The sequence below is a fragment of the Ranitomeya imitator genome, chromosome 3, assembly GCF_032444005.1.
Source record: "Ranitomeya imitator isolate aRanImi1 chromosome 3, aRanImi1.pri, whole genome shotgun sequence".
In the NCBI taxonomy this organism is placed as follows: domain Eukaryota; kingdom Metazoa; phylum Chordata; class Amphibia; order Anura; family Dendrobatidae; genus Ranitomeya; species Ranitomeya imitator.
This window is the reverse complement of record NC_091284.1, coordinates 779490378-779504237: the sequence shown is the minus strand read 5'-3', so window position 1 is coordinate 779504237 and position 13860 is coordinate 779490378. Positions and strand designations below refer to the sequence as shown.

Here is a 13860-nt window from a genome sequence, read left to right as displayed (position 1 = left end):
CTCCATGGTGCTGTCAGGATGGACTCCTGGAAACATAATTACCGGTAGCTCTAATACCTTTTTCTATTTTTTTCCGTTCCCCCTTTATCACTATCTTGATCTAGGAAATGCTGGTAGTCCTAATATGGGATGCAGGTGTGCGGAGCGGTGTTGCATAGCTGGCACCAGCCTCTAACAGCAGAGATTGGAGACAGCTCTGATCACTGCTGTGTGAACAGTTTAGATGCTGCTGTAATTCATTGACGGCTGCATTTATACGGTTGCAATTCCTGTGGTGCTGGGAGCAGATTGGCCTCATTCCAAAAATATAGATATACATATGTATATGTGTAAGCCTTTCTGGTGTTCCTGTAATATATCGGCATCTTTTGGTCATCTCACCCCTCCCCCATTGGGAAATCCCCCCCCGCCCCCCCAATCATGTATGTATATACTCCTAAATGGTACCAGTAAAAACAGAAGTTCGCCTCACAATAAGGAAGACCTCGCACAGCTCCAGCTACAGATCTCCGGAATAGGACAATGCCATTATTTTATTTATCGTATTATATTATAAAAATAAAGTTGTTTTTTTTTAGAATTATTTGTGGTTTGAACACTTTCTAAATAAAAATATATTTTTTTTTATTGAAAATGTCCCAAACCACGAATTATACAATATATTTATAATTATGTGTATAGTATGTGCATATATACCATACTGTTTGGACTATACTGAGGAGGAAATTAGGGAAAAAATAAATAAAAGCAAAAAAAAGGTCAATTCTGTACTTAATATCCCCCTATCCTGCTATATATGGTCCCCTCATCCCCATTCTGATACACATGGCTCCTCATTCCTATCCTGGTATGCATGGCTCCTCATCCCTATTCTGATACACATTGCTCCTCATCCCTATCATGGTATGCATGGCTCCTCATCCCTATCCTGGTCTGCATGGCTCCTCATCCCTATCCTGGTATGCATGGCTCCCTCATCCCTATCCTGGTATGCATGGCTCCCTCATCCCTATCCTGGTATGCATGGCTCCCTCATCCCTATCCTGGTATGCATGGCTCCCTCATCCCTATCCTGGTATGCATGGCTCCCTCATCCCTATCCTGGTATGCATGGCTCCCTCATCCCTATCCTGGTATGCATGGCTCCCTCATCCCTATCCTGGTATGCATGGCTCCCTCATCCCTATCCTGGTATGCATGGCCCCCTCATCCCTATCCTGGTATGCATGGCCCCCTCATCCCTATCCTGGTATGCATGGCCCCCTCATCCCTATCCTGGTATGCATGGCCCCCTCATCCCTATCCTGGTATGCATGGCCCCCTCATCCCTATCCTGGTATGCATGGCCCCCTCATCCCTATCCTGGTATGCATGGCCCCCTCATCCCTATCCTGGTATGCATGGCCCCCTCATCCCTATCCTGGTATGCATGGCTCTTCATGCATACCAGGAACGGGATGGGGCCAATTATAAAATACAAAGGATGGGACCAATCATACCAGGATGCCAGAAAGAAATGAATATTAATTTCCCTCCACGCCCATATTCATTTCTCTTTAGCAGCGGGAACAGGAGTTAGCCGGAGCTGCCGGCTCCAGCCTCCTGTGACCCGATGCTCCGCCGAAACCGCTCCCCCACCACAGCCAGAGCCCATACATCCAGGATTCAGTCACATAGGCACGTTTTTCTCACAAAAAGTCCATGCGGTTTATTTATACTTCATTACATAGTGGAATGCGTTGAGAATAATAAAACATAAAAATGATCAGTGTAAATCACAATATCCCATGGAGGTCTGGATTTAGAATCAATAAAATCAAAGTGGAAAACCAAGTTACAGGCTGATCCAACTTTAGTGGAAATGCCTCAAGACAAGGAAATGATGCGAAGTAGTGTGTGTGGCCTCCACGTGCCTTTTTGACCTCCCTATAACACCTGGGCATGCTGATGATGAGGCGGCGGATGGTCTCCTGAGGGATCTCCTCCCAGACCTGGACTAAAGCATCCGCCAGCTCCTGGACAGTCTGGCTCAACGTGGCATTGGTGGATAGAAAGAGACATGATGTCCCAGATGTGTTCAATCTGATTCAGTAATTATACGGTTATAATCCCAGACAATCCTATAAAAGGTTATTCCAAATTTGGTAAGTGATCACCTATTCACAGGATAAGTAAGAACTTGCTGGATGCTGGGGTCCGGCTGTGGGGCCCCTACTGATTGCTAGGATGGGAGACCTGGTGTAGTCTCGCAGGATGGTTCCTGCCGCCACTGTGCAGTATTGGGAACCCCTTTTCTGTCCTGTGACCCCTGTATGTGGTGGGAGACCTGTGTAGCTAATAGTTTAACAAACCTTTTTCTCTCGCTTAGTTCTGCAGGTGTCAGCCGGACTTGCAGAAGTGTCTATCGGGGAGCGGGGCGGCCGTAGGCGCGACTTCCATGACGTCGGGGTGAACACTCGGCAGACTATCGAGCACGTCCAAAAATCGAAAGCTGGTAATCGCGTCCTCGAATCTTTTTCCATCTATCGTGTTTTCTTGCCGTTCTGTGGAAAGCTGGAGGACAAACATGTTTCCACCTTTACAACTCCTGGATTTGTCATCTAGTTATCGCCAACTCAAAAAGCTGCACTTAAAGGGTTAAAGATGCTTGTCTCGGGTCTCCAAATCTCGCTGGGCGATTGGAGTCTTTTTATGCCAAATAATTGGAAATGAGAAATCAGTAGAGGTGTGACGGTGGTTTTACACTACTGGAAAAGGGGCCCCAAAAGATAGGAAAGAAAAAGGCAAGCAGTACTCGTCTTACCCCGGTCCACCGCCTGTTCTCTGCCACTGCTCCGATTTGCTTTTCTGCTGTAGCAGTGACACCTCATCAAAAGCGCACATCACTGCTGCAGCCAATCACAGGGCACAGGAGCTCCTGCCATCTACATGATTGACTGCAGCGGTGATGTGCGCTATTGAAGTGATGTCGCCACTGCAATGAGATGAGAGCAGCGGTGAGGAACGGGCTTCACATGATGACATTTGTGGGAACCGACAGATTGGGTGTCTTAAGAAAGCAGCTGAATGGACAGAGAAATGCTAAAGTAATAATAACAATAATAATTTTATTTCTCTATCGCCTTTCATTGGGGGACACAGGAACCATGGGTGTATGCTGCTGCCACTAGGAGGCTGACACTATGCAAATAAAAAAGTTAGCTCCTCCTCTGCAGTGTACACCCTACCGACAGGAAGTAGGATATTCAGTTTAGCTTAGTGTCAGTAGGAGGTGGACACGGGTCTTTCATTAGACCCATATCTACCTCAATGTGCGTCGTTTTCTTTCAGGTTTTCCGGAGGGATACAGGGTGAACAGTCACACCTGTACTCCCACAATGCGGACTATGAGTACGGCGTGTACTGCCACCCCGTATCCTCATAGATCCCTCTCCAGGACCAAGATCCTAGCACACAAGCGTGCTTAGAAGTCCGGTCCTGCATCCGTCCCCCACCCACTCGCCCACCAGAGCCTGTCGGTTGGAGGAGACGAGGACGTCCAGCTCCACGGACCTCTGATATCTTCACGAGGTTAGTAACGGACGGCGTGGGATGTTTAGGTGAGTATTCCCTTCCCACCAATCCCCCTAACCTTCGGTCTCTCTTCAAAGACAGTCATGGGGGGTCCCTGATTCCCTCGGCGATCGTTGGACGTCTCTTTATTGGAAAGTTTTCCACACTGCGGCACATTTTTGCTCTGTGCGGCGCCCTGTAGGCAACCGCGCTGCCTTTTCTGCGGCTGCACTTTCCCCCTGACGTGGCGGTTTGCGCTGCTGCTGTGCCGCTTCTCCATGCTTGGCGGCCGCACCTTTACAGGCAGCGGCACTGCCTTGTCTGCGGCCGTACCTTTGTCCCATGCAGCGCAGCCCCTACAGGCAGCCATGCTGTTTTTCTCCGGCGGCCGCACGGTGTTCTCCGGCGGCCGCACGGTGTTCTCCGGCGGCCGCACAGTGTTCTCCGGCGGCCGTACAGGGTTCTCCAGCGGCCGCACAGTGTTCTCCGGCGGCCGCACCGTTTTCCGGTCCTGTGGCCCTCTCGGCGCCCACCAGCTTCTAATTTAGGTCCCGGCTTCTCCCGGGGCCTACTCTCGGCCGTGACTCCGCCCACTTCCTGAGTTCTCGGGCGGGCTTTTTTCCCGCCCGTCTCTCTCAACAAGCTCCGCCCCCCGGCACCATCTTGGTGCTCCTGGCCAGGCAATTAACCCTGCCCACCACCTCCATATTCTCGATCCAGGAACGCCTTATTCCCCCCGAAAGTACGTGAATACCGGCGTCCTCCTCAATGGCGGTCGCCTCAGCCCCACAGCTGGTCCCGGACAGGAGAGTTCCAGAGGTCTGCTCCTTCTGCCTGCACCCCTGCCTTTAAGGACCACTGAAGCGCATCACCTGCCGTGAGTAGCTCTGCTCTGCAGTCTGACACTCTCCTCCGCCGTTCTGTCCCCTAACCTTCTGGTCTCCGCTATGTCAGTCCTTCAGCAACCCGATTGTCCCCACCGCCCAGGATCCCCCGGCCGATCCGCCCGAGAGTGATACCCCATCCCAGGCTGGGCCTCCTCTCTGTCTCAATCGGTGGCCAATTTAACACAGGTGTCTCAAACCCTGGTGTCCGTGCTGGATCGGTTACCCCTGCAGACCCCCGCAGTAGCCACCGGGTCGCAGGAAGCTCCGTCTGAGCCCTCCAAGGCTAGCTGCAAAGGTCCAGACAGGAATGCCAGTCTGAGTCCTCTTCTCGCTCCATCTCGCCACTCGGTCCTCCTCTGCGGTCGGCGTCCTCCCGATCCTCCTCCCCTGAGTCAGGCGAGGCTTTCTCTGATGCGCCTTCGGAGGATTATTTGGGGCCGGATTCGAACCAAATCGCTAACATGAGGGATATGGTTCAAAGCCTCATTGGAGCGACCAATCAGACCTGTGGCATCAAAGATTCCTCTACGAAACCCGCAGATCAGGCGGTTTCGTTTAGACGGTCTAAACTACCTCCCAAGGTATTTGCTCCTCATCCTGAATTCAAGGAGCCTCTGTCCAGAGAAAGAGCGAATTCGACCAGACGTTCTCAAAGAGACAAGCGTCTTGGAGTCTCATATCTCTTTCCTCCGGATCTCATTGCCAACCGGAATGAGAGGCGTTAGAGAACGACCTCTCCCCCTGTGGATCCGTCAGCTGCTAGACTTGCCACCACCACAGTCCTTACGCTGTCCAGTGGGCGGCTCTGAAAGATTCCATCGATGGGATCATGGAATCCTTCGTGAAGTCGGCTTTCAAAACTGCCGCATCATCCCAATGCCAGGCTTTGGCTTCCACTTGGGTTTCGAAGTCTGTATCCGAGGGGCTAAACAACTCCGTTGGGGCATTCAAGCTGGAGCTCCATCAGCCCGGCTGGCGGAACTTGCCTCCCAGATTACTCGCGCCGGGGAATAATTTGTTCCCTGGACGTCGCGTCTTCTGTCGCACAGGCGCCCAGTAATGTTGTTGCCAGCCGTCGCACTGTTTGGCTCAAGAGTCATCGAAGAAGTCCCTTACGAGCCTGCCTTTTCAAGGTTCACGTCCTTTCGGTTCCAAGCTGGACCAAATTATTAAGGACGCCACTGGCGGCACCAGTCCCCTTCTCCAGACCTCGCCTACTTCCCCTTAGGCGGCTACTTCGGTCTTTTAGACCTTTTTCGTAGTTTCGCGGCATTAGATTCCTCTTCGCAACAGCAGAGGCCACAGGCACGTTAAGAGAAGGTATTCTTCGACTCACTCTTTCCTGGCGTGCCCGCTACTCCTAAGGTGGATTCTCCAGGTCCAGGACTGGAAGTTCCACCTAGGCACGACCCACGACTAGACCCCAGCCCGTTTCTCAGGCTGGGCAACCGTCTCCTGTTCCTCAGGGACGTCTGGGTCTCCTCAGTAGAGGACGCATGGGCCAGGGCACTTGTATCCTCTAGATACAAAATCTTCATTTCACGGTCCTGGGATCGTTTTCTTTACAGCCATTGTTTCCCTCCTTAAATCCGGGGTAATCGTTCCTGTCCCAGAACAGGAACGGTTCAACGGTTCACAGGCTTCTCTTCGAATCTTTCTGTACTGACAGAGGACAACAAGGTTCGTTCCAGTCCGGATCTCAATTTGCTGAACAGGAAGTTTCGTCGGAGACACTTCAGGATGATATTCCCTCGTTCAGTAATCACTTCCATGGAGGCTCAGGAATTTCGGTTTCAGGCTCCCGAAAGTCTATCCATCTTTCCCAACATTCTAACCGTTGCGGGTGGCTCGTCAACAGGAAGAAGTTCCGTCTTGTTTAGCGCCTCGTATCTCCGGGCATGTTCTTCGACACTTGTCGGACCAGAGTCTTCCTTCCCGAAGACAGGATATCCCTCCTTTGTCAGGAAGTTCGCTTGCTCCAGGGTTCTCAGCTCCCCTTTTTTCCGATGGGCCTTAAAGGCCCTAAGGAGGTTGGTTGCAACATCGGAAGCAATTTTCCCTTCGCCCGTTTCATTCGAGACTTCTTCAGCAGGCTATTCTATCACAGGGGGCAGGTCTGTCTTCTCCCTGCATCGTCCAATCCGGCTTTCTCCCGGGTCAAATGGTTCCTCAACTGATGGCCGAGGTCACTTCTCTTATCCCAGAGCAGATCCTTCACAGCATATCCTTCCTTCCAGTTCCCTGGCAGGTGGTGACGACGGACGCCAGTCCGCTCGGCGGAGGCGCAGGGCTTTGTCTCCTGTTCTTTCAGGGTTGTTGGTCGGCGCAGGAGCCCTCTTTGCCGATCAATGTCCTCGAGTTCCGGATCATCTCTGTCTTTCCTTCTTTGGGTAAGGATTCTCAGCAGCCTGCCAATTCGAATCCAGACAGACAATGACACAGCAGTGGCATATGTCTACCACCAGGGGTGGACTCGGCGTTCGCTGGCCTCGGCCGAGATTCCAGGATCCTCCTTTGGACAGAGGCGCAACGGTCCTGGTGAGCTCCGCAGTGCATGTCCCCGGCGTGGACACTTAGGCCGCCGACTTCCTCGGCCGCGAGGGCCTCGCGGCACGGGAATGGTGCTTCAGGAGGTTTCCTATCGGATTGCTCTTCGATGGGGGACTCCAGAGGTGGACCTCATGGCGTCCCGATTGAACAGGAGGTCCCTCGGGTCGGCCCAGGGTCCCGTGATCCTCTCACAGTGGTGTTGTCACTCTGGCCATTCCCCGGTCGCAGTTCGGGCTCCCCTATCGGTTCCCACGCCTTCCCTTGCTTTCCAAGCTGTTGAGATGGGTGCCGGTCATTCTGATCGTCCCGGATTGGCCCAGGAGGTCTGTTTGCAGACATCGCCAATCTTCTCGCGGACACCCCTGGTGTCTTCCAGGCGGACCCGATCTGCTGTCTCAGGGTCCGATCTGCCACCCGAATTATCGGTCGCTCAGTTTAACGGCGTGGCTGTGGACTCCACAGTTCTAAGAGCGTCCGGCCTTTCGGCCCAGATGAGTCACTCTATAATCCACGCTGGGAAGCCTTCGTCTTCTTCCAGGATCTATCGTACCTGGAAGGCTTACTTTCGTTGATGCGAGTCCAACCACTTTTCACCCATGTCATTTTTCCCTGCCTTCCATTTGGTTTTCCTTCAGGCAGGACTGGATTCGGGCTTCGCTCTCAGTTCCCTATAGGGCCAGGTTCCTGCGCTCTTCTTCCCTTTAAGAAGACTTTCTTCTCAGCCACAGGTTAAGACCTCCCTCCAAGTAGTCCACGCTGTCCCTCCGTACAGGGCCTCTGTGGATTCATGGGATTTAAAGGTTGGGTTGGTTGTGCTTAGGGGTTCCCCCCTTATAGCCTCTCAGGGAGTTTTCCCTGTCAGTTCTATCTCGGAAGGTGGCTTTTCTCAGGTCCATCTCTTCGATCCGCCGCGTTTTTGAGTTGGCGGCCATTTCTTGCCGACCTCCTTTCTTAATTTTAATCCAGGACAAGGTGGTCCCAGGCCTCTGCCTTCCTTCCTTTCTCGAGGTGGTTTTCATCTTTCCAACTCAACGAGGACATCGTTATACCTTTCCTTTTGTCCAGCTCCGACTCATCTTCTGGAGTGATCGTTGAACAGGCTGGGCCTCGTCAGGGCAGTGAGGATCTCCCTAGCTAGCACAGCCGCTTTCCGAAAGATGGATTCTCTTTTCGCCATCCCTGATGGCGTGCGTAGAGGCCTGCCGGCTTCCAAGGCGACTATTGTTCGCTCGATCAGAACGGCAATTTTGAAAGCTTACCGGGTCAAGAACAAGAGTGCCCCCTCCTGAGATAAAGGCTCACTCTACCCGGGCAGTCGGCGCTTCCAGTGCGGTACGTCACGGGGCTTTTGCCGACGGCTTTGTAAAGCGGCAACCTGGTCTTCCATCCACACGTTTCGCCGAACTACGGCGGACTCCAGCCTGGGCAGAAGGATCCTGCAGGCAGCAGTGGTGAGTCCTCGGACCTGATGGAAGTCTGTTTTTCCCACCCCAGGGACTGCTTTGGGACGTCCCATGGTTCCTGTGTCCCCCAATGAAAGGCGATAGAGAAAACAGGATTTTTGGTTGCTTACCGTAAAATCTGTTTCTCGGAGCCTTCATTGGGGGACACAGCACCCTCCCAAGTTGAACAGCTCTGTTTACTGTTTACGTTTTGAGTTCTTTGAACACTCTTTGAGTGTTTGAAACTGTTAATCTATGGAGCGCCGTGGAATTTGTTGGCGCTATGTAGATAAAGTTTATTATTATTATATTATTATTCTTTCTCTTTTACACGTTGCTTCTCCTACTGCTTTCTCACTAACTGAATATCCTACTTCCTGTCGGTAGGGTGTACACTGCAGAGGAGGAGCTAACTTTTTTATTTGCATAGTGTCAGCCTCCTAGTGGCAGCAGCATACACCCATGGTTCCTGTGTCCCCAAATGAAGGCTCCGAGAAACAGATTTTACGGTAAGCAACCAAAAATCCTGTTTTCTATAGCGCCAACATATTCCGCAACACTGTACGTTTTAGAGGGGAAATTGTACAGACAATGAAAGACATTACAGCATAACGCTAATCACAGACAGTCACCAAGAGGAGTGAGGGCCCTGCTGTTCGCAAGCTACAATCTATGAGGAAATATGGGAGACACGAGAGGTGGATGGTGACAGTTGCTTTCATTGTTCGGAGCAGCCATAGTGTAAGGCTCGGGTGTTCATGTAAAGCTGCATGAACCAGTTATCAGCCAGAATGTGTAACAGTACAGACACAGAGGCTATTAAATGCATAAAGCGTGTGAGAACATGATGCGAGGAACCTGGTTATGAAGAAAATGTTGAATGGGAAACACGGGGATAATTGGATTAATGTGTTGTGGCGGTAGACCAGTCTGAAGAAATGCATTTTTAGGGCACGCTTTAAACTGTGGGTATTGGAGATTAATCAAATTATCCTGAGTAACGCATTCCAAAGAATCGGCGCAGCACACAGGAAGTCTTGGAGATGGGAGTGGGAGGTTCTGATTATTGAGGATGTTAACCTCAGGTCATTAACAGAACGGAGGGCACGGGTAGGGTGGTAGGCTGAGGAGCGAGGAGATGTAGGGTGCTGATGAACAGTGAAGCGCTTTGTGGGTGAGAGTGAATAAATTTATATTGAACTCTGGGGTAGATGGGTAACCAGTGTAATGACTGGCACAAGGTAGAGGCATCGGTGTAACGGCTGGTGAGGAATATGATCCTGGCTGCAGCATTCAGGACAGATTGGAGAGGGGAGAGTTTGGTAAGAGGGAGGCCGATTAGTAGAGAGTTACAATAGTCCAAACGAGAATGAATAAGAGTTCTTGCAGTGTTGAAAGTAAGGAAAGGTCGAATTCTAGAAATGTTTTTCAGGTGTAGATGACGAGCGAGCCAGTGATCGGATGTGTGGGGTGAATGAAAGATCTGAATCAAGTATGACCCCAAGACAGCGGGCATGTTGCTGGGGAGTGTAATGGTGGAACCACACACGGAGATGGTAATGTCGGACATAGGTAGGTTAGTAGAAGGAGGAAACACAAGGAATTCTGTTTTTGACAGGTTCAGATAGAGGGAGGACAATCACCGGTGTTTTGTAATAATGCAAGCCGTAATTATCCAATAGGGGCGGTGTACAAGTAGAAGAATGGGGCTTGGATTGATCCTTGAGGAACCCCAACAAGGGGACGATGAAAGGAGGAGCCAGAAAAAGACACAGTGAAGGAGCGGTGAGAGATGGGAGGAGAACCAGGAGAGAACGCTGTCCTTGAGCCCGATAGTGGAGCATAGTGAGGAGGAGCTGATGATCCACAGGTCTCACATGCTGCAGAGAGATCCTGGAGAATCAGCAGGGACCATTAGATTTAGCTGTTATTAGGTCATTAGAAACTTTAGTGAGGGCAGTTTCAGTAGAGTGTAAAGAGCGGAAACCGGATTGTAGAGGGTCGAGAAGAAAGTGAGCTGAGAGATAGCGGATAAGACGGGAGTGGATCAGGCGTTCCAGGAGTTTAGAGATGAAGGGAGATTAGAGACAGGTCACTAGTTGGTAGCACAGTTTGTCAATGGATGGTTTTTTAAGCAATGGAAGTATGCTGGCATGTTTTAAATGAGAAGGGAAAGATACCGGAAGAGAGAGAGAGCGGTTGAATGTTTTTGTTAGGTGAGTGGTGACAGCTGGGGGAAGGGACTGGAGGAGATGTGAGGGAATAGGGTCATTGGTGCAAGTAGTGGGGCGAGAAAATGCAAGAAGCCTGATCACGTCTTCCTCCGTGACTGGTTCAAATGGGTAAAATATATCCATCTCCCTAATATCGGCAGGCTCCTCTGGAACCCTGATTCCTCTTGTGACCAACCACATCAAGCTGGTGTCCCGACCACAGTGGGCCCTGTACCAGTATCACGTTGACTTTAACCCCGCCATGGAGTCCAAGCGTTTGCGGTATGCCCTCCTGTACCAGCACGAAGAAACCATCGGGAAGGCGCGGGCGTTTGATGGAACAGTGTTGTTTTTACCAAAAAGACTGAATAAGGTAAAGTTGTGCCGAGGACAACGGGTCATTGATGGAGAGCAATGATGGAGGTGCCGCGTGTAACCAGACAAGGCCTCGTGGGTCACTTGGGACCATGTTTGATCTGACACTGATGACCTTTCTGGTCACCAATATCTGTCCTTTCACTCCTCTCTGGTAGTTGACGTAACGGTGATTGCATTTGATGTTTTTGGATTTTTCTTGTTGTTTTTGAAGGTCACCGAGGTGTTCAGCCAAACTCGAAATGGAGAGAACGTGCGGATAACAATCACCCTGACCAACGAGCTTCCACCGACCTCGCCCACCTGCTTCCATTTCTACAACATCATTTTCCGAAGGTCAGAGGGACGTACGACTGTAAAAAATATCGGCTTTAAAGGGTTAATCCCAAAATATTATTTACTCCCCCCTTTCCCCGACCATTGGGACCCCACATCATCCCAAAATTGGGCTCTGCAGAACCCGTTTTGAATGGAGCTGAGGTGTTCATGCTGGACCTTCCCTCCAGCAGTCAGACGAGGGGGTAACATGATAATTTGGGAGTGTTCCTTTTACAGTAATGGTGTGAGCCCATCAGCAAACTGTCCTGTATCTGGAGGCTCTCCTGCAAGACTGAAACTTTAGGCTCCTTGGCCCCAATGGAAAATCTTAACCCAGACCCCCACTTTTCACGCTCCATTTATAATACTGTTAAAGGGGTTGTCCAGGGTTAGAAAACATGTCTGCTTTCTTTCAGGAACAGCGCCACTCCTGACCATGGGTCGTATTGCACTCCAACTCCATTGAAGTGACTGGAGCTGCGTTACCACGCACACTCCATGGTCGGGGGTGAAAGAAAGCAGCCATGTTCTTCTGATCCTCGACAACCCCTTTTAAAGGGGTCTTCCCATCTCCAAGATCTTATCCCAATATGTAGTAGGTGTAATGATAAAATTGGCAAATATCTCCAATTACAAATGTGGTATAGTTCTTCTAATTCGCAGTGTTACTTACCCCATGTGCAGGGCTTAGCAGTAAGCTTAGGTTTCCATGGTTATGACCACTCATAGTGACAGTGGTTGTAACCATGGATACCTAAGCTTACTGTAATGCCCTGCACATGAGCGACATAGTGAATCAGAAGAACTACACTACATATCTAGTTGGAGGTATTCGCTGTTAATAATAATTTTTTTTGCTACATATTGGTGTAGGATCTTGGAGATGGGAATACCCCTTTAATCTTCGGGTCCGGTCCTGGCCTTTTAATGCCATCCCAACGTTGTCAGATGTGGGTGTACGGAGCGGCCTCAGTAGCTGCGCCTGCTCCATACCCGGCAGATGCTGGTTATACAGCGGGGACTGGAGTCGGCTCTGATCGCTGTTTAACACCGTACATGCTGCAGACAATCACTGACTGGCATTTGAGCTGCACGTTCCTGACTGGGGGGCGTCCAGGTGCAGAGCGGCCCCTCCATGACACGACAGCAGGGAGGCACTGGACGCCGTGTCCGCACCTCTGGGCTTTATAGGAGGCCGTGACGTTTGCTCTATACAGCAATACTGACAAGTTCTGGTCTCAGATAAAGAATATTAAACAAAAAGCCTCAATAGAAATCTGCATATAAAAAAGATAAAATCTTTAACGATCTGATCTGACCGACTTTCTCTCATTAAAGATGGACACTAAAAAAATTTTATTAGTTATCGCCACGTCCAGGAAAGTCCGATCTGTGAAAATCTAAAGTGATTCATTTCCTGCGTTAAACCCTGTAAAGCAAAAAGAAGGAAAATCCTGAATTATTTGTCGTCTGTTCCCTAAAATGATAAACCCTCAGTCACATCTTCCAGTGGATCCCACATCCCTCGCCCACTGCTGGGATCACACAGGTCTTCCACCTGCAGAGCTGACAGCGCCTGTTCTCTCCCCCCAGACTCCTGAAGATCATGGACATGAAGCAGATAGGACGCAACTACTACAACCCGAGCGACGCCACCGAAGTCCAAGCCCACCGGTAACCAGCACAGCAGGGTTTACATGGGACTGACCATGCTGTACTCATGGGAGCATGGAATGTATGTACAGAGGGACTGCACCAGCAGAATAGTGAGTGCAGCTCTGGGGTATAATACAGGAGGTAACTCAGGATCAGTAATGTAACGTATGTACACAGTGACTGCACCAGCAGAATAGTGAGTGCAGCTCTGGGGTATAATACAGGATGTATCTCAGGATCAGTAATGTATGTACACAGTGACTGCACCAGCAGAATAGTGAGTGCAGCTCTGGGGTACAATACAGGAGGTAACTCAGGATCAGTAATGTATGTACACAGTGATTGCACCAGCAGAATAGTGAGTGCAGCTCTGGAGTATAATACAGGATGTAACTCCGGATCAGTAATGTAATGTGTGTACACAGTAACTGCACCAGCAGAATAGTGAGTGCAGCTCTTGGGTATAATACAGGAGGTAACTCAGGATCAGTAATGTATGTACACAGTGACTGCACCAGCAGAATAGTGAGTGCAGCTCTGGGCTATAATACAGGAGGTAATTCAGGATCAGTAATGTAATGTACAGTGGGGCAAAAAAGTATTTAGTCAGTCAGCAATAGTGCAAGTTCCACCACTTAAAAAGATGAGAGGCGTCTGTAACTTACATCATAGGTAGACCTCAACTATGGGAGACAAACTGAGAAAAAAAAATCCATAAAATCACATTGTCTGTTTTTTTAACAATTTATTTGCATATTATGGTGGAAAATAAGTATTTGGTCAGAAACAAAATTTCATCTCAATACTTTGTAATATATCCTTTGTTGGCAATGACAAAGGTCAAACGTTTTCTGTAAGTCTTCACAA

At 50.0% G+C, this 13860-nt stretch overlaps 1 protein-coding gene across 1 annotated transcript in view; it reads left to right on the top strand.

The window, feature by feature from the left end:
• The window catches only part of LOC138671168 (piwi-like protein 1), a 119521-nt gene that overhangs the window by 12745 nt on the left and 92916 nt on the right, over positions 1 to 13860 (top strand). The window contains exons 4-7 of the mRNA XM_069759115.1: positions 2369 to 2494; positions 10806 to 11017; positions 11234 to 11355; positions 12931 to 13011. Of these exons, the coding sequence (XP_069615216.1) occupies positions 2369 to 2494; positions 10806 to 11017; positions 11234 to 11355; positions 12931 to 13011 (541 nt within the window). The remainder of the gene's footprint in view (positions 1 to 2368; positions 2495 to 10805; positions 11018 to 11233; positions 11356 to 12930; positions 13012 to 13860) is intronic.